The following is a 26,270-nucleotide window of genomic DNA, read 5'->3' on the forward strand; positions in this document are numbered from 1 at the left end:
TAAACAAACAAAAAACACACAAGACAGACAAAAACAACAAACATAAACCATAGCCTCATTGAAAATTACAGTTATTAACTTTGTTAAATGACTTATTTTAAAGTGATTGTGACTTTTAATACAGTGGTACCTCGGGTTCCGTACGCTTCAGGTTCTTATTGGGAAATCAGCTTCAAGCTGCCCCAGCTGCTGAAGGCAAGGCGCCCGGCGGGCAGAGCGCCCTCTACACTCTCTGGACTACCACTCCCGGCGTGCCTTGCCGCCAGCCGCGCCGGGCGGGGCCGACGGGAGCCGTAGTCCAGAGAGGCGGGGCCCGCGCATGCTCCCCTCCTCCTCCTCGGGCGAGCCACGTGACCCCTCGGCGCATGCGCGGCGCCTGCGTGGGCTGGGCGGGCGAGGATGGGCGAGAGCTCGAGCCCCATCAGCGTCATCCTGGTCAGCTCCGGCAGCCGCGGCAACAAGCTGCTCTTCCGCTTCCCCTTCCAGAGGGGGCCCGGCAGCCCCGCCGCCCACACCGGTGAGGAGGAGCCGCTGCCCCCCCCGACCCCCCGCGCGCCCGCGTTCACACGTGCACCACAAGCACACGCGACACCCTGACACGCGAGTGGGAAAACGGGGGGGGGGGAGGCTGGGGGCGACGCGGGAGGGGAGCCTCCTCCCTGAGAAGAGGTCTGGGGGGGCATCCAGCATCTGCCAGGGAGGATTTAGCTGGGGTCAGACTAGATGACCCTGGGGGTCCCCTCCGACTCTACAGCTCGGTGATTGCGTGGAAAGGAGGGACCTTCCCACCCAGGGCAGAATGGTCACTCCGCTCCCACAAGGAGCGGCCACGGCCACCGGTTTGGGGGCGCGGCAACTATGATTCAGAATGGGGCGCGAAAGGTGGGGGCATTGTATGGGGCACGGCTGAAGTTCCAGACCCCCCAGGTCTGCCACGGGTAGCTGCTGCTTTCTGCCCCATCTGCCTCCCTCCCGCCCCCTGGCAAGGAGGGCGAGCCTGGCTGCCAACACCCTCCTAAGCTCCAGCAGCTCTGCCCTTGAACGCAGCAGGGCAGAGGGGGGCAGGAGCTGGCTGTGCCCCCAAAGGGCACCAGCCGCCCCTGGTCCTGCCTGAGGCAGCCTCCTTCCCAATCCGGCTGCTGCGCCCAAGTCCTGCTCGCTGGAAGACCCAGGAAGGGGCTCTGGGGCCCAAGTCCTGCCCTGGGGGCTCCGCCTTGGGGCATCAGCAATACGCACCTGGCCGCTCCGTGTCCCGGCAGCTGGCCATTATTCTCTCTCCTCTTTGGGAAAAGGATCTTGGGAAGGCAGTTCCCCAGCTGAGGAGCACCCAGGGACAAGAAGAGTGTAATAAAAGCCTGGGTTGCAGGATCAGGCCCAAAGGGGCCCCTCAGAGCCTGGCGTCCTTTTCTCCCCGCAGCCAACCAGATGTCCTCTTTGGACCCTCACATGCCTCCTGACATGCCCTTTCCCTTCCGGCTGAGCTCTGAATGGCACCTCAGTCGATTCTTGGGATCAACCACAAAGCCTTGGGGAGATGGCTGCCCTCCTAATACGTTGGGCTCAAGCCAGAAGTTCAAAAGCGGCAACTTGAATGGTGCCACGGGATCCCATTTCATATATAGCTCAGTCTGGATAGTTGGCCTAGGTGAAGATTTGACGTTTTCACCCCCAAAAAGTTTTTGATTGGCGTTTCTACTGAAATGAGGCTGCATTTTAATGTTGTGTTTTAATCTTGCTTTTAAGTTGTATTTTAATCAATTGTTTTTATACCTGGTGTTAGAGCCGGCCTGAGCCCGGCCTTGGCTGGGGAGGGAGGGCGGGTTATAAATAAAATGTATTATTATGATTATTTGCTAAGAATTAGGTGGAAGAGGTTTCTGCTCTAACCCAAACCTCTCTGGCCTTCTGGACTTCCCCCCCTTCTTCCTTTCGTAGGGAAACCGAGAAGCAGGTATGCCGTGAACAGTCTGGGCGACGGCGTCGAAGACCCAGATGGGGACTCCAGGTACGTAGGGCTCCTGTTCCCTTGAGCGCCAGCCCTCCTGCTGGTTGTCTTGGGTTTGTGTAGAGAGCGTAAAAGACACCTTTGCACCCGGATCCTCACCAGGTGGGATGTGCTGGGGTCCCAGAGCTCTGGCATGTAAGGCAAAAGGGGCGTTGCCTGGCTGGCTTGGGGCTGCTTGGATCCTGATCAAAGCGGACCCTGACCTTCGCAGCTGGGGTGGGTGGGGGGTCACCTGTGGCTCTGCAGGTGTGGCAGGAGGTGTGGCTTTTCATGCCGGGGTGTCTACCTTGACTTAGGAAAGAGGTCTCTAGCCAACCCAGGCATAAGACTCTGGCATGGGAAGTTCCTGCACAAGCCTTGCTTTATTGTTTATTCATTTATCCATTCGTATATCGCCCTTCCTCCGAGGATCACAGAGTGGTTTACATTATAAAAACACAAAAATGCATAGCGCAGTAACCAACAAAAACAATTCCCCCCTTTCTCCGGTTTCAAAGGCCATAGATTGTTCAGTTGGCCCTGGGAAAAGAGGAATGTTTTTGCCCAGCACCTAAAGATGCCTTGGTTGTTTGGTCCAAAAGAGAGCGGAGTTTCCTCTTTCCAGAAAACCAGAAACTCATTGCAGTGGGCAGGCCAGAAATGTTCCCCTGAACCCTGATGCTTCCAGATAAAATAACATGAAAAGGCAATAAGGCTCTTCCTCTCTCTCTCCCCCTTGAATTGGCAGCCAGGGAGTTTCCAGTGAGCACCAGGTTGAGCCTCTCGTCTCCGCCTGGCCTGAATCAGGCCCCTGGGGCTTGTACTTGGTCACGTTTGTGGTCGCAGTTCCCCAGTCATGCCGGGGCTGTGCTCCCCTTCAGCATGGGGCGGGGGCATTTAGGAAGGAGGCGTCTTGGGGAGAAGAGGAGCATTGGGGGCAGGGAAGGGGCGGGGCGGGGTTGGGGGGCTCCTGGGGCCCCTGATGGAGCAGCACCCCTGGCCCCACTGCTGCAGGAAAGGGATAGGCTTGTGGGGGTGCTGAATCCTGCTGCAGAGGCTGCCTCTTGCGCAGGACATAATAATAATAATAATAATAATAATAATAATAATAATAATAATAATAAATTATACCCCACCCTCCCCGGCCAGAGCCGGGCTCAGGGCAGCTAACACCAATAAAATTACAGTAAAAACATAATAAAGGTAAAGGTACCCCTGCCTGTATGGGCCAGTCTTGACAGACTCTAGGGTTGTGCGCCCATCTCACTTAAGAGGCCAGGGGCCAGCGCTGTCCGGAGACACTTCCGGGTCACGTGGCCAGCGTGACAAAGCTGCTTTGGCAAGCCAGAGCAGCACACGGAAACGCCGTTTACCTTCCCGCTAGTAAGCAAAAACCAATTTAAAACCAATTTAAGATACAGGTTAAAATGCAATTTAAAATGCAGCCTCATTTTAAGAGTAGCCCATATATCAAAACCATAAGAGGAGGGAAACATAAGGGTCAGACTGAGTCCAAACCAAAGGCCAGGCGGAACATCTCTGTCTTGCAGGCCCTGCGGAAAGATAGGCATGAAGGTTGCTGCCACTGTTCTGGGCTGGCACAGCCTGACAGTGTGAAGAGGCAGTGCCCCTTGGGGGCCTTCATCTGCTGGGCAGTGATGCCCACCCATGGCATGGGCAGGGTTGTCGCCTGTGGCCCGAGGGTAAGGGGTGCCTAATAATAATAATAATAATAATTTATTATTTATTCCCCAGCCACTCTGGGCGCCTTCCAGCAGAATATTAAAATACAATGCTTCATCAAACATTAAAAGCTTCCCTAAACAGGGCTGCTTTCAGATGTCTTTTAAAGATAAGATAGCTGCTTATTTCCTTGACATCTGGTGGGAGGGTGTTCCACAGGGCGGGCGCCACCACCAAGAAGGCCCTCTGCCTGGTTCCCTGTAACCTCACTTCTCACAGGGAGGGAATCCCCAGAGGTGCTGGACCTCATGGCTTTAAAGGTCAGCAGCAGCACTTTGAATTGTGCCCGGAAACGTACTGGGAGCCAATGCAAGTCTTTCAGGACGGGTGTTGTGGTCTCAGTGGCCGCTCCCAGTCCCCAGCCAGGCTTTCAGGGTGTGTTTCTCCCTTGAGGTGCTAGGCAAGGGCTCGTTCTCCAAGGAGCCTTTATTTATTTCAATATGTGGACAGTCCCCTAACCTCCAGCTGCCCGGTTTTGCAGCGTTGACGTTTTTGTGCCTTGCGTGACTTTGCCTGGTAGATTCTTGTGTTCTGTTTCCGCGTGGTGCTCATGGCCCCTGTTCCTGTTTTCAGAGAGCCCTGTCCGCTCACTGATGAGCAGGTGGTGTCGGGGTAAGACCAAACCTTCTCCGCCAGCAGCGCCTCTCTCTCTCTCTCTCTCGAATGGCTTCCCTGTCTCCACCATCTTCTCCTTCTCCTCGCACTTTGTTGCTCACTTCTCTTTCCCACCAAGCTGCAAATGTCACGGAACCACACGCTGGTGCGCAGGGAGGCCGGCAAAGGGCCTGAGAAACAGGCAGATCAGCCAGGAAGGAAATTGCTGCTCAGGGGCAGCGCAAAAGGTCCCAGACCCCAAGGGCAGGGCTGGGGGGGGGGAGAGAGCCCCTGTGCCTGACACCCCAGTCAGTGCAGGCATCCCTGGACTACACGGCCCATCAGTCTGACCCAGGAGAAGGCTGTTGCCTGCGTTTCTGGAGGCCTTTCCGCCCCATAGCTGGAAGAAAGAGCTACGCTGTGCTTTGCAGTGAGTGGGGAACTGATTTCTCCATGGAGACAAAAAGGTCATGTTTTCCCTCTGAAGGCGTTTGGGGACGCACTTGTCTGAAGGCTGGCTGCTCTGCTCCAGTATCCAGGATGCAAGCTGACCAGCCTGCGGTGCAGACAGTGTGAGGCTCCTGTCGCCCTCCTTTTGCCTCTTTGCTACAAATGGTCCTGGCTCCTCAGTCCCAGCAGACTTGCTTAGGAGGGCTGCACAGGCCCCAGCCCCTGTGAGGGAAGCCCCTACCAAGGGGGAAGCTCAGAGGGACACAGTGCCGGTTTGGCCCAGCCTCCCGTTTCAGAGACTCAGTGAGGGTTGCGGCTGAGGACCTCCGTCAGGGTAGGGTGACTAGGAGTTGACTGAGCGGCGCTCTGCGTGTGCCACGCGGCTTTTGACCTGGGCCCCCAGAGGCTGCCCCTGGCCCCGTCTGCATTCCCTCTGCCTCTGGGGGAGGCTGCCTCCCAGTGCTCAGAGCAATGGGGCATCCTTCAGGGCTGTGGGGCTGGAGCAGCCCGGTAGGTTTTGGAACTCCCTTGCCCCCCTGGCCGCCCTGTTCTGAACAGCTTCTCAAGAAGCTGACGGCTTGATGGCTGCTGCCTCAGAGCACTGCCTGCCCTGAAGTTGCTTGTTTTAAATAAAATACTTTGTGTGCCTTTAAAGCAGGTTTGCCTTTCTGTAGCTGCTCAAAGAGGCCGTCGTGGATTAAAACAAAGTCTCCAGCTCTGAATAAGCAGATGAGCTCTTAACAATAGTGGGAGGTGGGGAAGGGAGCAATATTCTCCTCTGCAACCCGAGAAACCTTTTTTTTTTTTAGCTCAGTCACTTTGGTTCTCTGCTTCCAGAGAAAGGTTAGGGGTAGATGCCCCCAACACACAATCACTACTCCTCTGAAAAGCCGCTCTAACTCATTTGCAAAGTTTTTGGGCTTCCCGTTGCCAGAACAGAGGAGTGGAAGTGATCTGTGTGCCCCAGATTTCAAGTTTGGCTTCAAGAAGCAATTTTCTCAATTTCCAGAGGGGTCTCAGCAGCCGTGTGATTACGGTTGCAGCCAAAGGGGCAGGGAGTCTTTTCTGGGTGGTAGCATAGGAAGGGCACTGTGGTCCTCCAGCGGTTTGACTTTTCACCCCCAGAGGCACACTCCATTGTCCCTCGAGACAGGTGGAGGCCGACAAGTGTTTGGAAACGGAGGCCAAAGCAGAATTTTCCCGTTTTCCAGATGTAACAAGACTTGTTGAGCTTCTTACTGTAGACTTCTCCACTCACCCCGGGTCATATTTTCCTACAGTCTTGTGTCCCCCCCCCCCCAGCAGGCCTGCTCTCTTCTCTGATGCCTCTGGTTTTGTGCATGGCCTCCCTCGGCTGCGTTGTGCAGCCTACTTGATCTCTTCTGCCAGGGCCGATAAGCTGGCAATCTCTCCCGGCCACGGCCCTTGCAGCTGCTGCCTGCACCCAGGGCAGGGCAGTCTTTCTGGGTGAAGCTGAAGGGCAAAGAGGGCCGTAGGGCACAGCTTGTTCCGGGCCTCACTGTCTCCCTGGTGCCCGGAGGTTTGCTTCCTGGCAGCTGTGAGATGGGAAAGCAGCAGGCAAGACCCCCGTTGACCAGGCAGGTTTGCTGCTTCTGCCCTCAAAGCTAGTTTCTTTTTGAGTCATCCAGGCCGATGCTGACTGCCACCTTTACAGTTTCATGTCTTTTCCCCAAAGCTGAGCAAGTAGCAGCTTTGCAGAATATCCCCTTTGGTGGAGAGATGTTGGAAGGTTCATAGAGTCGTGGAGTGGGAAGGGACCCCCCAGTGGCCATCTAGTCCACCCCCTGCAGGACTCAAGCATCCCTGACAGATGGCCATCCGGCACAGACAAAAGGAAGTCCTTCCCCGCTCCCCCTCCAAAAAACCTGCCCTTCTTCAGAGAGGATCCTTCCTTCTGTGGAACTTCAGGACTTTGCAGGCCACACATTTCCCCCCCCCCTTTCCTGATGAACTTCGCCCATGCATGAATGCATCTTTTCCTCCACAGAAGGAAATCTGGGACACCTGCAGTGGGAGGAGAGACACAGGAAGGGCGTCTGAGTTTGGCCCTGGCCTGCGACTCCCAGCTGCAGACGGGCCCTTCTGGCCACCCCAAGACCTGAAGCTCTGGCATCTCTGGGAGGGGGCCATGGGGCTCAGCTGCTCCTCCCGCAGACACGCCTGAGGCAGGGAGCAGAGCTGGGCACACCTGCCCCTTTGGCCAGGGAGCACTTTTCCGCAGGGATGGGCAGTCGGTGGCCTCCCAGGTGGTGCTGGCACCCCTGACCATCGGAAGGCGCACGACTGCCTCCTGGTCCCCTGCTCTGGAGCAAAGCCCCATTGCGCTGCCTGTCCTCAAGCGACCTGCCCGCCACACCTTGCTGCTTAGGGGAACCTCACCTGTCCTTCCAAACCGGCACCTGCAAACTCTGCCTAATCTTTCCTCCTGAGAGCTTGTCATTAACGAAAGTTGCATGAGCCTCCGACGCTTTCCTTCTCAATATAATTCGGATGATTTGAAAGACGGTGATCTTTGCGGCATCTTAATTTCCCCCACCTGATGGACTCCAAGGTGCCCCAATGTCGTGTGTGTGTGTGTGTGTGTGTTTGTAGACTTAATGGTGACACAATGCATACCAATTCATCCCGCCTCTGGGACGGTGTGGGGCCTGCGCAAGTGCCTTTCTGATGCCCGTTTCTGCTCCTGAAGGTTCTCGGACGTCATCCTGGCAACGATCCTGGCTACCAAATCAGACATGTGTGGCAAGAAGTTTGAGCTGAAGATCGACAACGTCCGTTTCGTGGGACACCCCACCCTGGTCCAGCATGCCTTTGGGCAGGTAGGCCCTGCGGGCGCCAGGGCAGCCTGGGCACAGCCTGTGAGTTGGGCCGGGAAGCCATGTCCAGTGGGGTCCCTCTGCTGCCCCGGCCACTTTCCTGATGGTTCAGCTGGCCAGTGGTAGGCTGGGAGGGGAGCTCGGAGCAGCCCTGGAACAGGCCTGGGGGGCAGCTGCAGTCGCCAGATGGCCTCACAGGCGCCGTCCCTCACGCTCTGCTCTTTGGCCAGCTGGGGAGCCCCGGGTGGCCCTTTCTCCGCCCACGACATCTCCAAAGTACATCCTTCACTCCTTGCCCTGACATCACCTCCTCTCCCTTTCGGGCTCTTCTTCCCGGGGGGAGGTGTGCTTCCACACTTGCACAAGGTGCACTGCACTCCCCCGACCCGTCTGGGTGCTTTCCTGGGACCTGTCTCTGCCTCGACTTCTGAACTGGCCTGCCAGATTTGGAGGGGGGCTGAGTTCGATCACGAGTCGTCGGACTGGTACCCCACAGTGTGTAATGCGGCTGCTGGGGGTCTCAGAAGCTGAGCCAGAGCACAGGGACAGAGGAAGCTGCCTTCTTCAGACCCTTGGTCCATCTAACCCTATAATGCCCGCACTGACTGGCAGCAGCAGCAGCTCCCCGGGGATTCAGGCAGGAGTCTCTCCCAGCCTTCCCTGGAGGTCCTGCCGGGGGGGGGGGTGGTGGAACCTGGGACTTCTGCATGCCCAGCAGCTGCTCTGCCAATGACCCTTGGAGCGCTCTAGGAAAGGGCCAGCCAGGTGGTTTCCATATTTCCCCCCTTAAAAACACCAACTCTGTTCTTAGTGGGGGGGAGGGGGAGCCGCACAATTCAGAGTTGGAGAGCCTCCTGGGCAGGGGTCTCCTTGGTCCTTGTCCTGCAGCCTCCCTTGGGGTGGAGACATGGGTGCCAAAGGCCTTTGGGGGGGGGTCCTCAGCCTTCAGGCTCTCCTGCACCTCCTTGTGGTGACATGCAGACCCTGCAAAGTCCTCTGGCAGCTGCTGCAAACTTTCCTGGGCTTCTCGCATCTCCCTTCTGTTTGTGAAGCCCAGAGAGTCCTTCAAAATGAGGTGGGAGGGCTGGTGGCGGCTAGGGCTCTGCATATGCTCAGAGGCACTTGCCCGCCCCTGTCCCTAAGCATTGGGAAGAGGTGCCGAGCCTCTGATCGGATTGGGCCCCTAGTAGGCTGATGTTCGTGGGCACAAACCCCATGCAGGTGAGGGGAGCAGCAGCAGCAATAATAATAATAATAATAATAATAATAATAATAATAATACCCCCCCACTCTGGGCACCTTGCAACAGAATATTAAAAACACAATAAAACATCAAACATTAAAAAGCTTCCGTAAATAGGGCTGCCTTCAGATGTCTTCTAAAAGTCAGGTCATTGTTGATTTCCTTGACATCTGATGGGAGGGCGTTGCACAGGGCGGGCGCCACCACCGAGAAGGCCCTCTGCCTGGTTCCCTGTAACTTGGCTTCCCGCAGTGAGGGAACCACCAGAAGGCCCTCAGAGGTGGACCTCAGTGTCCGGGCGGAGCGATGGGGGTGGAGATGGGAGGGGGGGATCTCCCCTGTTCCTTTTCTTTGGCTTCTTCCTTGCCTCCAGGCTGCCTCCTCCACACCAGCCCAGGGCGGGGGCCACAGCCAGTGGGAAGGAGGACCAGGCTAGAGTTGAATGATGGATTGACTCCATTTCTGCTTCGCCTTTTCCTCCAAGGAGGGGGCCTGTGTGGTTCTCTCCCCACCTGCTCATTTAATCCCCACAGCGACCCTGTGGGGTAGGGGAGGCTGAGAAGCAGGGACTGCTGGGAGGGAGAGCCTACCTGAAGCCCGGCCACCTGGACCAGCCGCCTGGTTCCCCAGTGTGTGGCAGCTTACGCCCCGTGAGGGTGAGGTAGTCCTGCAGCCCCACCACCCTCCCCAGCCCTCCCCAGACCCTCCTTGCCAGAGGCTGCCCCCTCCCCTGCTCCCCTCTCTTGGCTGCCCCCTTAAAAGTCCGGCTTGCTTTGCAGATCTCCAAGACAGACCCCTCCCCAAAGCGGGAGATGCCCACCATGATCCTCTTCAATGTCGTCTTCGCCTTGAGGGTAAGGACCTCCCTCCCTCCCTCCCGCCAGGTTCCGAGAAGCTGAGCAGCCGTTTCCTGGGAGTCAGAGCCCAGGGGTGGGGGGCACCCCACATGTGCTGCAAAGTCCAGTGAGAATGTGGGGCTGGCTTTGGGGGTGCTGCAGGCCCCTTGGCTCTTCTGCAGGGATGTGTGCCATCGAGGGTCTCCAGGCTGCTTGGGGGAGGCCAATTGTGGGGGGAGGCCCCCCCAGGAAAGGCTTCGGAGCCTTCCTTGCTTCTGCCACCCCCCAAGGGCCTGCCTGGGCTTTGGGTGGGGCTTTGGGTGGGGCAGGCAGAGGCCCCGACCTGGTAATCAGCGGAGGAGCAGCTCTGTGACTCAGCAAGAGCTCCGAAAGCTGAGTCACGGTTTGCGGACCCGGGTGGCAAACATCGGCAGCCCGGCCCTCCTTAACTGGGGCTTGGCAGCCGCCTTCCAGCCCCCTCCGGCTTGCCTCTCCGGCCCCACCTTGCCAGCTGCGTGGGGCTGATAGCGGCCTCCACCTGTGGGGTAGGGGGAGGCCTGAGCAAGCAGCCTTCGTGGTCTCAGGGATGGGAGCTCTCAGGGTGGACAGCGATGGGGTGGCCCTTTGGCCGGTAGCCCAGGCAGCGGCCTGTGGGTCAGGGACCCAGCTCCAGCCTCCCTGAGGCTGAGGGCAGGCAGGGGGGTTGCACAGCTGGTCTGGTTTGGTCTACCCTCTCTCAGGACCGGGTCTCCTTAGGGGGGGGCTCAGAGAAATGGCTGGCCCACAGCAGGTGGGGCTAAGGGGGCAGCCCCATGATGGAGCAAAACAGGCGCACGCAAAACAGGTTCCCCACAAGCGCCCGGTGCCACTGTGAGGGTAGGATCCTGGACTAGATGGGCCGTGGGCCTGATCCTGCAGTTTTAGTGTTTTTTTGGCTTTTTTACCAAATGCAATTAAGCAAGTAAACATGCTTTATGAGATCATGTTGTAGGGCATCTGAAAGCTTTTTTTATTTTTACTATCTGTAAATTTATTTATTTGTTATTTCAAATTAAAATTTTACAGGTATATACATCAAACATAAATCATGCAAACAAGATCCCAAGGAATCTCCTTGACTTCCATCCTTCCCTTTGTGGGGCCTAATTTAATCATTTCCTCCATCTTTTTTGATGATCCAAATCTTTTACTTCTCCATTGTGTCCAAAATTTGCCCTTAAACTACAAGTGATATTCCAGTCCTACTAATGATTTTAACTCTTTACAATGGTCTTCCCCCATTCCTTATTAAAAATGTTGTCTTCCTGAGTTCTGATTCTTCTGGTCATTTTGGCCATTGCAGCCTAGTCCATCCACTTCCCCTGCCATTCTTCTCTCGTATAGACTTAGTCTTCTTCCCATCTCTTGTCTTCTTGAAGAGTACCAGGCAGGTGGGTTAATTTGCAGCTAAAAGGACCCAAAGGTTCTGACAGGCTTTTGCACACGTAAATGTGAAAACCCCCAAACAGAGCCAGTCCTGGGCTCCAGGCCACAGCTTCCCCCAAGTCCTCTGGCTGAGCTGGTTGGGCCCCTTCTGTCCTGCGGCCGGACTGCCCTGCCTGCCCCCTTCCCAGCCTCCTCTCTCCCCCTGTGCCCCCCTTAGGCCACCGCGGACCCCTCGGTCATCAGCTGCCTGCACAACCTCTCTCGCCGCATCGCCATTGTCCTCCAGCACGAGGAGCGCCGCTGCCAGTACCTCACGCGAGAGGCCAAGCTCATCCTGGCCATTCAGGACGAAGCCTCTGCCATCTCGGAAAGTGAGTCTGGCCGGATCCGGGGGCCGCAGGGAGCCCTTCTCCAGGCATCTGTCTGGCCCTCATGGGCTCAGCTGGGCAGGGCTGGGCAGGGGCTTTATTATCATTGAGTTATTAGATTTGTATCCCGCCCTTCACCCAAAGATCACAGGGCAGTTCACAACACAAAAACGCCCTGCCTGCTGGGGGGGGGGCTGGCATGTCCATTTGGAGCTGGGGGGGGTGAGGAGGTTTCCTGGGGAAGCCCTTTGAAGGCCCCGGAAGCCCCACCTGGCTGTTGTTTCCCCCCTCCAGCGCCTGAAGGGCCCCAGTCGCCTTTCCTTCACATCCTCCCCAAGTGCAAGCTGGCCAGAGACCTGAAGGAGGCTTACGACAGGTAAGCATAGGCCGGGTGGCCGTCTGGCAGTTAGGATGAGCTGAGAGGGGTCCCTTCCGACAATTCTACAGTTCTGTGATTCGAAGTCAGCCTTTGGGGTCTCAGCCCTGGGGTGGGTGTGGGGGTGCTGAAGGTTAAAAGCCCAGAAGAGGCCTCCGTCCCAGGTGTTGCTCTGGCCCCTGGGTAATAATAATAATAATAATAATAATAATAATAATAATTTATAGTCCACCCTCCCCAGCAGAAGTCTGGCTCAGAGCGGCTAACAACAATAAAAGTAGCACAGCATTCCAAAATCAATTCATTCTAAAATCAATTCAGAATCAAATTAATGGCAACCATTGGGCTAGAGTTCTATAAGGATTACCAAAGGAGGGTGTCAGACTGTGGCTTGGCCAAAGGCCTGGTGGAACAGTTCATCTTGCAGGCCCTGTGGAAAGATGCCAAGTCCCGCAGGGCCCTGTCCCGCAGGGCTCTGGTTGAGGCCAGCCTCACCTCCCTGTGGCCCAGGATCTCCAAGATGTTTTTATTTGCAGACCGTAAGGTTCTCCGCAGGACATACCAGGAGAGGTGGTCCTGTAGGTACCAGGGTCCTAGGCACATATAGGGCTTTAAAGGTTAAAACCAGCACCTTAAACCTGACCCTGTACTCTACTGGGAGCCAGTGCAGCTGGTACAGTACCGGCTGAATGTGATCCCGCGGCGAAGACCCCGTAAGGAGTCTTGCCGCGGCATTCTGCCCCTGCTGGAGTTTCTGGGTCAGTCTCAAGGGCTGCCTGCCTGGGTCTTTTTGCAACTTTCCCAGCTCTGCAAAGGCACTCCCTCCCTCTCTGCAGTTACGGCTGCTGCTTGCTTGGGTCAGGCTCACAGCTGCCCAGCGCCACCTGGTGGCCATCGACGGGGCTGCAGAGGGAGCTGCGGCTGGTGGCTCCTGTTCTTTATTCTAATAGAACAGCCAAACCTCGGTTGTCGAATGCAATCCATTCCGGAAGACAGTTGGACTTCTGAAACGTTCGACAACCGAGGCGCAGCATCTGATAAGTTGCAAGAGCTTCTTGCACTCAAGTGGAAGCTGCATCAGGCGTTTGGGTTCCAAAAAACGTTCAAAAGCCCGGAGCATTTATTTCTGGGTTTTCTGGATGCGGGAGCCAAAATGTTTGAAAACGGAACCGTTCAAGAACAGTTTTATTATTTGTACCCCTCCCACCTGACGGAGTTGCCCCAGCCGCCCTTGGCTCAGCCAGCGTGAGAGGGGGGCTGTTCCTTTGAGTCGAGGGTCAAGGCCTTTGTCGAGGGGGCCTGCGGCTCAGTCCCGGCCAGGGCTGGGGGCTCTGGGCCACGCGGCCTCTTCCACCTGCTCTCTGTCCCCGCAGCCTCTGCACGACAGGCGTGGTCCAGCTGCACATCAACAACTGGCTGGAAGTGAGCTTCTGTCTGCCCCACAAAATCCACTACGCTGCTTCTCGGTTCATCCCTCCGGAAGCCATTGAGAGGAGCCTCAAGGCCATTCGGTAAAGACCGGGTCGTAATAAAATGGGGGGAGGGGTTGTTGTGCCGCTTCCTGGTCCTGGAATGCATCTGGATCTGTGCTATGGGGGGCAGTGGGGTCCCTCTGCAGATGACCCTGGGGGGCCCCTTTGCAGCCCTGCAGTGCCGCGAGTGTCTGTGCCCCCTTCTCTCCCCCCCGCTCAGGCCGTACCACGCCTTGCTGCTGCTGAAGGACGAGAAGGCGCTTCTGAGCGAGCTGCCGCTGGACTGCTCCCCCGCCCTGGTGCGCGTGGTCAGGACCACCTCGGCCGTCAAGAACCTCCAGCAGCTGGCCCAGGACGCCGACCTGGCACTGCTGCAGGTGAGGGGGAAGGGGGGCCGGGGTCCTGCCCCAGACTCTGGGGGCTGCCGGCAGAAGCGCCACCCACTCCTCAATTCTGGGCTGGGTCCAGCAAGGCCTCCAGCCTGCTCCCTGGCCAAAGGGACTCTCCGCTTTGACTGCCATTATTCCTGCATTGCAGAGGGGGTTCTTTCCAACGCTGTGGTTCTGTGAACCCCCCCCCCCCCGGATGCCCCAGTGGGAATCCCAGGGGCCTCGGAGCGCATTGAGGCAGCAGCTGCTCCTCCCCACCTCCTGCTCTGTGCCTCACTCAGGACTAGTAGCTCTGATGCCACTGTTGCCCAGAGAGGTTGGCACCTCGACTGGGGGGCTTCCCCCCCCCACAAGTCCAGAGCAGTAGCTCCTCCTCTGACCCCGGTCGGCACCCACTGCTGCCCCTCCCTCGCTGCTGCTGCTGTTTCTTCTGTGGGGCTGGGGGAGGTTCTGTTCTTGCCCTGGAGCAACGCCTCTGACCTGGCTATCTGGGAGATGGGGAGGGGCGTTGCTCAGCCCCCTCCTCACTCTGGGGGCCTTGGGCCAACTCTCCTCTAAAGCGGAGCCAGTGTCCCCAAGTCGACAGTGTCCCCAAGTCGACAGGAGATTCCCTTGGGGGGAGGCACTTTTGTGGCTGGAGGAAAGGCAACGCAGTTTCTGAGAAAAAGGGGGACTCCTTAGATGTGACCCCGATCCAGGCCTTTTCTCCCTGGCGAAGCAGCTTCCTCCTGCCGCTTGGGCCCGGGAACCTGGGGAGGTTCTGCTGGTGCTGAGTGCAAGTCTTCCCCTTCCCTCCCTGCGGCAGGTGTTCCAGCTGGCAGCGCACCTGGTCTACTGGGGGAAGGCCATCATCGTCTACCCGCTGTGCGAGAACAACGTCTACATGCTGTCTCCCAATGCCAGCGTCTGCCTGTAAGTCTCTCGGCGTCTGGCTCTGCCAAGTGCGAAGCAAGACTCGCACACTGTCCCCTCCCCCCCCCGATGCTGGCCTCTGAGGAGGCTGGGGGGTTCATGCAGAGAGACCCCCCCTGACCTCCTGCCTGCTCTGCCTCTCCCCCCACAGCTACTCCCCTCTGGCGGACGACTTTGCCTGCCAGTTCCCCGGCCACGACCTGCCTTCTGTCCTCTCAAAGTTCTCCTTGCCGGTGTCCCTGTCGGAGTTCAAGGACCCCCTGGCTCCCCCCGTGCAGGAGGTAAGCTGCCCCTGGCACCCCTCACACACCTGGCCCCTGGGCAGCCCCTGGGGGTGGCGTGTGGCACCCCACTGAGCCCCTCTTTGCCTCCCCCCCACCAGACACAGCTCATCCAAATGGTCGTCTGGATGCTCCAACACCGACTGCTCATCCAGCTGCACACCTACGCCTGCCTGATGGTGCCCCCCAAGGAAGAGGACGTCCGGCCCCGGGCGGAGGAGATGCCCCTGGCGGCCAGAGTCGGGGGGCGCAGCCTCAGCACCCCCAACGCCCTCAGCTTTGGCTCCCCAAGTAGGTTTTGTGTGTGTCTTTTGGAGCCCTGCTGCGAAGGGGTCTCTGAGTCTGTCTCCATCTTACCTTTTGCCAGATGCTCCAGATGTTTTCCCCATCATGCTTCTGGGCATAATAGGCTTTACTGATTTTATTTAGTTTGTTACCTTTATATGCAATATAAAAACGGGAAATGAGAACACAAAATGCATAAACTAATAACAAATACCCCGAAAAGCTGCATAGCCCCCTCTCCACAAACATAAGCTGTAGATTTTTTGATCAGTCCACGGCCTGGTTGAAGAGGAACGCTTTTGCCTGGCCCCTAAAGCGATGGAATGAAGGTGCCAGGGGAGAACATCCCACAAACAGGGAGCCACTGCAGCAAAGGCCCTGTTTTGAGCTGTGGCTGTGGCTGAGTTGCCCCACTTGTAAGAAAGGATCTCCTCTACGCCAGTGAAAGATGGAAAGAGGTTGTGGGGGATCCCGGGGCTTTTGCAAACACCAAATGAGCTTCAGCCCCGTCCGTCTGCACAGCGAATCTTGTATGGCCTGATCCTTCCACACCCTTCACAGAGCAAGGGGTGGCAGTGGCGGCTGTGCTGGGGGGGGGCCCTGAGCACTGCTCTCTCCACACGAGGCGCACGCATGCACGCTCTGCCCAGGCTGCTCTTTGCGTCTCTCCCCCTTTGCTTTGGGGGCCTGGGGGCCCTCTCGCGACGGGCCCTGAGTGACAGGACAGGCCTCTGCCTCTGTTGGGTGCGTGTGAGAGGGTGCGCATGAGCCCCGTGGGCAAGGGGGCAGCCGAAGGGGGACGGCCTGCTCCACGCTCCCTTGCGTCTTTGTCCCTCCTCCCCCCCCCCAGCCAGCAGCGACGACATGACGCTCACCAGCCCCAGCATGGACAACTCCAGCGCAGAGCTGCTGCCCGGAGGGGACTCCCCTGTGAACAAGCGCATGACCGAGAACCTGCTGACCACCCTCCCGGAGCACGAGCGAGAGGCCATCCTCAGCGTCCCAGCCGCCCACAACCCCGAGGACCTGCGCACATTTGCCAGGTAGGCAGGGAGGGGGGCAGCTGCCTTCGAAGAACGAAAGGGCCGGGTGGGGCGATGGCTGATGAGTCCCTAGGGCGGCCACAGCCAGGATTTTTGTCAGGGGGGCAGAACCAGTGTGATTTGTCAGTTAAGTATTTCTGTTGTTTTACTTGATCTGCCCCACCCCTCTCCTGGCTACACCCATGGCTTCTGTAATTTGAAGACCATTTCTGAAGGAGACCCTAAAGCTCACAATGAGAAGCTGAGATGAGCAGCCCCTGCCCTGTTGGCGCAGGTCGGTTCCAGCCCCTTCAGACCCCCCCTCTGCCTTTCTGCCCCTGCACAGGGTGGGGGGAGCTGCCCTGCTCCCCCTGACTTCTGGCACCTGCAGCCGTTTCTTCCTTGGGGGGGGGGAGTTACTCTGGGAGAGTGGAGAGATCAAGGGGGAGGTTTGGGGCTTGCCCTGCCCGGCCCTTGCAGCTCTCCCGGCTGGGCTGGGGGGGTCCTGGGACCAGCGACCGCCCTGTCTCGGGTTTCCCGCTGGGGGCTCCTTGCCCAGGCTGCAGCTGCTCCCCTCCAGCCCTGCCCTCCTTCCCGCCCCCAGGCTTCTGCACTACTTCCGGGGGCGCCACCACCTGGAGGAGATCATGTACAACGAGAACATGCGCCGCTCACACCTCCTGATGCTCTTTGACAAGTTCCGGGGCGTGCTGGTGGTGACCAACCACGAAGACCCCGTCATCTCCGTCTTCCAGTCCTTCCAAAAGTGAGGAGAAGGGGCCGCTGCCCAGGACTTCGAAGGAGGATTGCTGGCCCTCGGGATGGGGGAAGAAGGCACCCCCTTCTTGCAGCCACATGGGGGGCAAGGAGGGGACTTGGGGGCCTTGTGCACAGACACCTGTTTCGGTCACGCTCCTGGCACTGCCAGCCTCAGATGCTGCTTCTGGGCCTCTGCTGACGGCTGCAGACATAGCGATCCATCTGGTGGACACTTCTCTTGGCTGGGGGGGGGGGCGTGGAGAGCTGGGGGGGGACCTGTGTCTTGATAGTTGCAGGCAACCCTCAGACTGTTCACCCGCCATTGCACAATTACAACCACATGCTGGAAAACGTGAAATCTTTCTCCTCTTAAGTCAGGGAACAAGTCTGTTGCGAAAGTACCTGCTCTCTTCCTCCCGGCCTTGACCCACAGACCTTCCTTCCTCGCTTCTGAAGGGCAGGTGACCCCTGGCTTGGCCTCCTCCTTCAGGCCACCTGAACTGGCCGCGTCCTGCTTGCTCAGTCAGGTGGCTCCTCTCTCTTCCACAAGGACCAGGGGCAGGAGCAGGTTTAACAAAGGGAATGGGGGGAGAATTTCTTGGGTGATTCTGGTACCTCTTCCTAGCAGTGGAGGAACTCTTATTTCCCCACATCGTGGAAGGGGGGGGGGTCTTCCTCCTTCCAATTCTGCATTTTGCAGGCAGCTCCTTCCTTCAATATGCTGCAGGCAGCCATAACCACCAGCCCCAAAGCAAAACAATCTATTTTATTTTGGAGAGAAATAAATTCACAAGGCTGAAAGAGTCCCGGCCTTCCCTGTTATTCTCCCCATCCTGGGAAGCCTCCTGGACATCAGCAGCAGGGAGAGGCCTCCGCTGGCGGCCGGCTGCCTCTGGCCCCCTCGGCCGCCTTGTCCGTCACGCTCACGCAGGGGTTGCCCCAGACATAGAAGCGCAGGGGCTGCTGTGCCCACTCGCCGCTGATGCCAATGCGGGGAGCGGAGATGACGTCTTCCTCCCTGGGCGCCCCCAGGCCGGGCTCCAGCCACACGGCCGGATGGCAGGCCAGGTCCTGCTGGTCAAAGGTCTTGTCCACAGCCAGGGCCTGGCAGAGCTTGGAAGGCCCGTTGCACAGGTGCCGGTCCTTGAGGAGGCGGGGGGCCCCTTTCCGCTGAGCCAGGCGCAGCTCCCTCATCGCCTCCAGGCCCTGCAGGGGCTCCAAGGAGCGCAGCAGGACAGCTGCCCCCTCCCCTGGCGAGAGAGAGAAGGGAGGGGGCAAAGGTCAGGGCAGGCCAATCCCAGCTCAAGGGATCTTTCGGAAGGGGGTCGCCCGTACAGTCATACCTCAGGTTGAATGTGCTTCAGGTGGAGCACTTTTGGGTTGCGCTCCGCTACGCTGGTGCAGACGCTCAAAATAACGTCACACGCATGTGTGGAAGCGGCAAAAAGCGACACACGCAGATGCACCATCGCGTCTTACGTTCCCTTCAGGATGCGAACGGGGCTCGGGAACAGATCCCCTCGCATCCCAAGGGACCACTGTGTTCTTATGCTCTTCTGCCAATCTATGGAGAGACCGTGTGCCGTTCCTGTCATCTCACCTTGAAAGGTGCAGAAGGGGCAGAAAGGGGCAACCAAGAGGATCTGGATGTTGCCTGGACCAGCTCCCTGAGGAGGAAACGCTGGAGCATTTAGGAAACAAGTAAGTATGGAGAGGGATGAGAGAGGGGTACAAAATTAGGCCTGGTGGGCAGAAAATGAAGAGAGAGGTGTTTTACTCCCTCCCGTACTAGGACTTGGCAGAATTATTCTTATTGATCTTCTGGAAGTGTCAGAACAGACAAAAGAGGCAACTTGGAGGGCTTTCAAAGGGCATCAAATGCCTCTGAATATGAGATGCCGGCAATGCCAAGTGGGGCCAGTTGCTCCTGCCCTTGGCTCCTGCTTGTGGGCTTCCCTTGGGGGCCCCTGGCTGGCTGCTGCGAGGGCCGGAGGCAGGACTGGGATGCGGCCCCTGGGGCCTGCACAGTCAGCCCCCTGCCCCTTCCCGGAAGGGATGCCCTTGCCCACTGCCACAGGCCAGGAGATGGCAGCCGCACCCGACCTGGCACACTTGTCTGGGGGAGAGGGGCAGAAATGGAGGCCACACCATATTCCCCTGGTTCAACGAAGCCAGGATCGGGGGGGGGGGGCTTTCAAGCAACAACCATGGCTGGACCCCCCACCTTGAAGAAAGGACTAGACTGCCTGGGGAGCAGAAAGTCAGCCCAAGTGCTATGGTCTCAGCCTCAGTCCTGTATACCTGAAGGAGTGTCTCCACCCCCATCATTCTGCCCAGACAGTGAGGTCCAGCTCCGAGGGCCTTCTGGTGGTTCCCTGACTGCGAGAAGTGAGGTTACAGGGAATCAGGTAGAGGGCCTTCTCGGTAGTGGCACCTGCCCTGGGGAACGCCTTCCCAGCAGATGTCAAGGCAATAAACAACTATTTTACTTTTAAAAGACACCTGAAGGCAGCCCTGTTTAGGGAAGTTCTTAATGTTTAATAGATTATTCTATTTTAATATTCTGTTGAAAGCTGCCCAGAGTGGCTGGGGAAACCCAGCCAGATGGGCGGGATATAAATAATAAATTATTATTATTATTCCCTTGAGTTTCTGGATGGACACAGAGAATGTTGGCTTTGATGGGCCCTTTGGCCAGATCCATCAATTTGGCTCTCTTCTGATGATGCTCAGAACAAAGCACAGCCCCCTCGCCCCCCCCCCCACAGGGCCTGTGTGCCTGTCAGATGAGGGTTGGGGGCAGGAGAGGCCCCCCCAACTCCCCCGGAGGGCTCAGAGCTTTCCTGCAGGACGGCCACCTGCTTACCTTGGCTGGAGATGTTCATGCAGAAGTAGATCCCGTAGATCTGGTACACGTACAGAGTGCCCGGCGCCATGAACATGGCTGCGTTCCTGGCAGTCTGCCGTCCGCCCCTGGAGTGGGACGCGGTGTCCTCTCCTCCCAGGTAGGCCTCCGTTTCCACAATGCGCCCCCGGAGCGCTCTCCCATCTGGCAGCCTCCGGACCAGGATCTGGGAAGCAGAGCAAAGGCTGAGCCCCACAAGCCCCCAGACCAGAGCCGCCTGGGGGGCTGCAGGAGAGAGGGCATGCCAGCACCTCTTCCACATTTCAGAAAGCCAACTCTTGCAGCCACTGCCACGGTTGGCCCCAAAACACTTGCGGGCAGCGCACAGAGACTCCCCATGTGTTTGCAAAGATGAAGGTACAGCTCTGGGGGCAAGCGATGGGTTCGGAAGAGGTGGCAGCAGCTGAGCCCTGGCAGGGCAGCCCTGGCAGTAGAGGTCCCACCACCAGGGAGGCTCCCACCCTGACCTCCGAGATCTGACAGAGTCCTGGCCACACAGCAAGAAGACACTCAGTAGAGGAAGCCGAAAGCTGTGCAAAAAAAAGCAGGAGGAGTCCAACCCTGGCATTGCCCCAACAGCTGCAGGGCCTCTGGCACCCTAGATGGGCAGAGGAGCACCCGCCTGGCATGCAGAAGATCTCAGGTGCCCCCCATTGGAAGCAGCACCACCAGGTGGGAGGAGTGGGCAGGAGCACTGAGGCAGAAGGGGGCTGCACGGCTAAATATTAAATAATAATAATATTTTTATATTCTGCCCTCCCCAGCTGAAGCCGGGCTCAGAGCAGCTAACAACAATAAAAGTAACACAGCATTCCAAAATCAATTCATTCTAAAATCAATTCAGAATCAAATTAATGGCAACCATTGGGTTAGAGTTCTATGAGGATTACAGAATGAGAGAGGGGGTCAGACTGAGCCTTGGCCAAAGGCCTGGTGGAACAGCTCCATCTTGCAGGCCCTGCGGAAAGATGTCAAGTCCCGCGGGGCCCTGATCTCTTGTGGCAGGTCGGAGCCATCACTGAGAAGGCCCTGGCACTGGTTGAGGCCAGCCTAATCTTCCTGAGACCCGGAATCTCCAAGATGTTATTATCTGCAGACCGTAAGGTCCTCTGTGGGGCATATGAGGAAAGGTGGTCCCATAGGTACGAGGGTCCTAGGCCGTGAAGGGCTTTAAAGATCAAAACCAGCACCTTAAACCTGATCCTGTACTCCACCGGGAGCCAGTGCAGCTGGTGCAGCACTGGGTGAATGTGATTGCATGGCGAGTACCCCGTAATTATTATTATTATCATCATTATCATCATCAAATTTATATACAGTACTGCCTTTTCTCCACACGGGGAGCCAAGGCGTCTGACAGATGAAACAGAAGCAGCTAAAATCATCGGGGGGGGGGGGACACACAATAGCGAAACAATGAAACATGAGTAGAATTCAGGCCTGCGCTTCTCTGCGCGCGTAATTGCGCTTTGGCTGCTGCCTGGCCAAGCCCCGCTCGGGGCCGGAGGGTCTCCGCTCTGCCCCGCCGCCGGGGGGCGCCTCCCCGGCGAAGGAAGCCGTGCCCGCCCGGCCCGGGCGCCGCCTCCGAGGGGCGGCGGGGTCCCCGTCCCTCACCTGTCCGAGCAGCGCCCTGGCCAGGCGGACGCACGGCTGGTGGAAGAAGGCGGCACCCAGGCGGGGCGGGGAGGGCGCCTTGGCCAGGGTCCCCTCCTGCTCGCGAGGAAGCCGCTTCCGCGGCCCCGGCATGGCTGCGCCAGAGGGAGGGGATGCTGGCCGTCCCGCCCCCTCGAGGTCTCCGCCCCCTCGAGTCCGTCGGGGCGCCCCCTGCCGGGGGGAGCCGGGGAACCCCGAAGACTGCGCGGAATCCCGGCCTCTCGGCATCCGCGCATCCAGGCACAGAGCTCGGCTTTACTGACCCTGGTTTTGTTTCGTGTCTGTTTTTGCTCAACAGTGAACCGTAATTGTATCATCAGATCCTGTTTGAGAAAATGAATCCTTTCTGAAAATTAATAAAAAGTATTAAACATAAACACCCAATAACTGCTCCGTCAAATAAGAAATTTTATCCCTCTGCCCTGACTTGAGCACAAGTACCCAGTGACTGAAAGTCTTCAACTTGAACTTTAGATCACCTTGAGCAATTTGATCAGGGCGACAATGGCACAACCCAGGACCCTACTACTACTACTACTACTACTACTACTATTATTATTATTATTATTATTATTATTATTATTATTATTATTAAGCCATTCAAAGATCTCAGGGCAGTTCACAACATAAAATTACAATATAGGAGAGGCAGTCCCTGAGGTATTGGCATCAGCTAGGGTTGCCATATTTCAAAAAGCAAAAAGGTGCTGAGCTTTTTCGGCAAAATTGCATTAACATTTTGGGGATTTCTGGATATGCAGCAGTAGTCTGGATATGTCTGGGAAATTTCGGATGTATGACGAACTCCAGCATCAACATCATTTCTGGGAAGGGCTCCTCCATTTGGGGTTCCTAGCTTGCTGGATTTGATGCCGCCTTTGACATTCAGAGCAACCCCACCTCTGTTACATCCTTCCCTGTCCTCCTTAGGGGCCTTGTGTCCAGAGAAAAGCCTGTCCACTGGTTCTCTTTGTTCCGCCAGGTTTCTGTTCTGCCCACAATTATCAGTGCTGTTCACTAAAACTAGATTGCCCATCCTGACTCGGAGGCTCCCAGCATTAGTGCATGAACACTTATAGTCAGATGTTCCGTCTCTCTCTTCATGTCTCTTTGGCACGGGCTCTGGCCTCTCGATTGCTTTCCTGTGTCCTGGCACCCACCCCGCTCAGTTTAATAATAATAATAAGAATAATAATAATATATAAATAAATAAAGAATACCCCACCCATCTGGCTGGGTTTTCCCAGCCACTCTGGGCGGCTTCCAAATGAATATTAAAAACAGCTCCCCTGATTGAATTTCCACCCGTTTTACCATCCTCATCCCAGGAAGGAAATCATTCATTCTTGGATTACTGCCATGCGCGCTACGTGAGGCTACCTTTGAAGGTGACCAGGAAACTACGGTTAATCCACAATGTAGCAGCTAGACTGGTGACTGGGAGCGGCCACCAGGACCATATAACACAAGTCCTGAAAGACCTACATTGGCTCCCAGTATGTTTCTGAGCACAATTCAAAGTGTTGCTGCTAACCTTGAAAGCCCTAAATGGCCTCAGTCCAGTAGACCTGAAGGAGCATCTCCACCCCCATCATTCTGCCCTGACACTGAGGTCCAGACTCTCCCTGCGAGAAGCCAATTTACAGGGAACCAGGCAGAGGGCCTTCTCAGTGGTGGCACCCGCCCTGTGGAACGCCCTCCCACCAGATGTCAAAGAGAAGAACAACTAGAACAACTACCAGACATTTAGAAGACATCTGTTTAACAGACCACTGTATTTTAATAATTGGTTGGAAGCCGTGGCATCAATTCTTCTTCTTCTTCTTCTTCTTCTTCTTCTTCTTCTTCTTCTTCTTCTTCTTCTTCTTCTTCTTCTTCTTACCCTCCTCAGCGCCTGTCGGTTTCCCTGGCCCTATCAAGAATGCTTTACCCAAGAAATGCATCCATCTGGTAGAAGCAGTGACCTGCCCTGAGCCCAGGAGACTGTAGATACAAAGCCCACTGCCCAGCCCCCCTTCTCCAGCAGACCCCCCTTATTTCCGGAGGAGGACAAAAGCGATGGAGTCCTCTGGGCTGCTTCTGTCTCTTGGCCAGCAGGCAAGGCCTTCCAGAGAGGAAGACGAGCTCCTCTGCAAGGAGGCTGGGCAAGTGCCCCTTCTCCATAGGGCAAGCCCTTCCATGGGGCAGGGGCTGCTGGGGTTTGCTGAAGCAGGGCCTGGGGGCTGAGGGGCTCCGCTGAGTCTCGGCATGCAGCCCAGCCGGCCAAGCCCACTACCATGGCGGATACTGTTGCCTGACAAATGCCCAAAGATAAAAATGTCCCCCCAGCCAGCTGCGGATGCAGAGTCTCCCACTGCAGTTAATAGCACGGGATGCCAGCCAGCCAGCCCCTCCCTCCTCCCGGGCAGCCAGAGAATGCGGGCAGAGCAGGAGGATGGACTTTGCAGCCTGCCTTGGGTGACTGGCAGGCAGCTGGCTGACACTCCCTCACCCTGCAGAAGCTGGCGCTGCCCAGAGGAATCCCTGAGAACTGGAATTTTGGTGTAACCACTGTTTCACCCTTGTTTTTCTATCTTCTCGGAGCTGGGGTGGGAAAGGCTGTTCTCTGCCAGAGGAGACCCCGGAGGGCTGCTGCCAGTCAGAGTAGGCCACACTGGAGGGGTTGAGGGGCATAACCCACAACCCGTCTCTGGAGGGAAGCAGCGGCTTCCTGTTCCTCCAGGCATTCTGTGGCTCATACTGTTCTGGAAAGGATAAAAAATATTTGCCACGTAGCAACTGGGAGGCAGATAAGAAGGAAAGGCACATTGTGGGCCAGCAGTTCATCTGCTTTTGTTGCAGAGCCAACCAGCCAAGTCTCAGGGGGGTCCTGGCCTGGAGGCAGAGTCCATGTACAAGGTCCAGTCCAGTCCTAAGGTCAAGACCATCTCAGTTCATATAGTCAGAGGGTCCAGGGGTCAAGAAAGCCGAGGCTCCAAGGCATGGGTAGAGGCCCGGGGGCCGGATCTGGCCCAATCGCCTTCTCAATCCGGCCTGCAGACGGTATGGGAATCAGCGTGTTTTTATATGAGTAGATTGTGTCCTTTTATTTAAAATGCATCTCTGGATTATTTAATATAGTCCGGCCCCCCACAAGGTCTGAGGGACAGTGGACCGGCCCCCTGCCGAAAAAGTTTGCTGACCCCTGGTCCAAGGTCACAAGGAGCAAGAAGCAGCAAGGTTTGGCCAGGAATGACAAATGTTGTTTCCAGCAACTGACTGAGGCTGCAAACCCTGCGGAAGAAGCTGGAGCCAGCAGATTCACATCAGGAGCAAGAAGGCTGATCAGTAGCAGGCAGAGTCACCTTGCGTTCTGCTCCTTCAGGCTGCTGCTCAACAGGTGAAGCCGACTACTGGCCCATGACAGTTTCTGGTGTTATTTGGACCACCAGGACCCGATCTGCAGGCCAGCTCGGGGGAGGTCCCCTGGACGTTCCAAGCCAGCTAATCTGACCTTGCTCTGGGCTGCTCTTCTGGGACCCCCACCCAAGGGAAGCTGGAGCACCAGTAAACAACTGGGGCGGGGAAAACCCTGGTGAATTAATTGATCTCCCAGTGATCATTCTTTGCACTCATTTATTGATGACCAAATAGCTTTGACAACAATATAATTCCCCATGTGGTTGCTTCTGGTCTTTGGCTTGGAAGTTCAGTATCTCAAACGGTCTCAATGCTACCGTGGGATCAACTGGCTTTTGAGGGTTCATCAAGTAGATACTAAAACAATTGCAGAATACCTGGGAGGCTGAAATCCCAGGTTGAACCAGCTGCGGCCATTGCTCCCTGGCACCGTTTGCCCACCTCCTGTCGCCTGGGGGCATCTGAGAGCGACAGGCACAGACTTCCTCTCTGCCGCGTCCTTCAATTCTGCCTTGCTGCATCTGTCACCAGCAGAAAGACCCCATCCTGCTTGTCCCCTTGTTCCTCCTCCTCCTGTTGCTCCATTTCTGTGCTCCATCAATGCTTTTGTGCTCAACGGACACACTAGACTTCTCCTGGTCTGCCCCGCAGAGGACCTTGAGGTCCATGAATAAGCCTAGTTTAGAGGTCCCTAAGAAAGTCAGACTATCCTCCCCCAGGGCCAGGGCCTTCTCAGTGATGGCTCCAACCTGGTGGAATGCTCTGTCCCATGAGACCAGGGCCCTGCAGGATTTAACTTCCTTCCGCAGGGCCTGTAAGACAGAGCTATTCCGCCTGGCCCTGTTCATTTGAATTCTGCCTGATCTTTTATTTCCCTTCCCTTCTCTTTCCTCCCCCTCCCCTTTTCATGAAGATAACCCACTCTGAGACCCCACAGCTAATTCTCCCCTGGCCTCCTCGCTGGCCCAAGTAGGACTAATTCCACCAGCTAGCCCTGGGGATTATCTAATGCTTCTTGGATGGATTTCCCCCAAATTGGTTTTTGAACTTTATTGTTATTCATGTTTTTATACTGTATTTTATGCTGCTTTTATAATTAAGTGTTTTAAATTTGTTGTTAGCTGCCCTGAGCCCGGTTTTTGAACCGGGAAGGGTGGGGTATAAATAAAAAATTATTATTATTATTATTATTAGCCAAAAACAAAAACAAAAACAGGGGAGCCCCAGCCCAGCTGGATTTGGGGATCCTGGGATGGAGGAGGGGTGGGCACAAGACTTGAGCGCTTGCAGTACATCCATCAGAAGCATCTAATGAAAGTTCAAATAACATGACAGCC

The 26,270-nt window shown here is 56.6% G+C and overlaps 2 protein-coding genes across 4 annotated transcripts; one reads left to right on the forward strand and one right to left on the reverse strand.

Annotated features, from left to right (window-relative positions):
* The first annotated feature begins 383 nt into the window (after positions 1-383).
* On the forward strand, positions 384-17,378 carry NPRL3 (NPR3 like, GATOR1 complex subunit). 2 transcript variants are annotated; one of them, XM_081888297.1, is made up of 14 exons: positions 384-517; positions 1,936-2,005; positions 4,301-4,339; positions 7,482-7,611; positions 9,631-9,705; positions 11,330-11,483; positions 11,775-11,856; positions 13,230-13,367; positions 13,549-13,705; positions 14,523-14,629; positions 14,781-14,910; positions 15,012-15,201; positions 16,046-16,238; positions 16,822-17,378. In XM_081888297.1, exons 1-14 carry the CDS (start codon positions 400-402, stop codon positions 16,985-16,987), a joined length of 1,749 nt encoding a protein of 582 aa, XP_081744423.1. In that variant the 5' UTR covers positions 384-399; the 3' UTR covers positions 16,988-17,378. The 2 variants fall into 2 exon arrangements, with proteins under 2 accessions (XP_081744423.1, XP_081744424.1); XM_081888298.1 differs by lacking the exon at positions 4,301-4,339.
* A 345-nt stretch (positions 17,379-17,723) lies between these two features.
* MPG (N-methylpurine DNA glycosylase) lies at positions 17,724-21,628 on the reverse strand. 2 transcript variants are annotated; one of them, XM_081888299.1, is made up of 4 exons: positions 21,496-21,628; positions 19,843-20,047; positions 18,577-18,657; positions 17,724-18,226 (listed from the first exon to the last, which is right to left on the reverse strand). In XM_081888299.1, the coding sequence occupies exons 1-4, from the start codon at positions 21,625-21,627 to the stop codon at positions 17,829-17,831; spliced, it is 816 nt and encodes a 271-aa protein (XP_081744425.1). In that variant the 5' UTR covers position 21,628; the 3' UTR covers positions 17,724-17,828. The 2 variants fall into 2 exon arrangements, with proteins under 2 accessions (XP_081744425.1, XP_081744426.1); XM_081888300.1 differs by lacking the exon at positions 18,577-18,657.
* Between the last annotated feature and the right edge of the window lie 4,642 nt (positions 21,629-26,270).

This window comes from Podarcis melisellensis (genome assembly GCF_964234715.1).
Source record: "Podarcis melisellensis genome assembly, chromosome: 14".
Lineage (NCBI taxonomy): Eukaryota > Metazoa > Chordata > Lepidosauria > Squamata > Lacertidae > Podarcis > Podarcis melisellensis.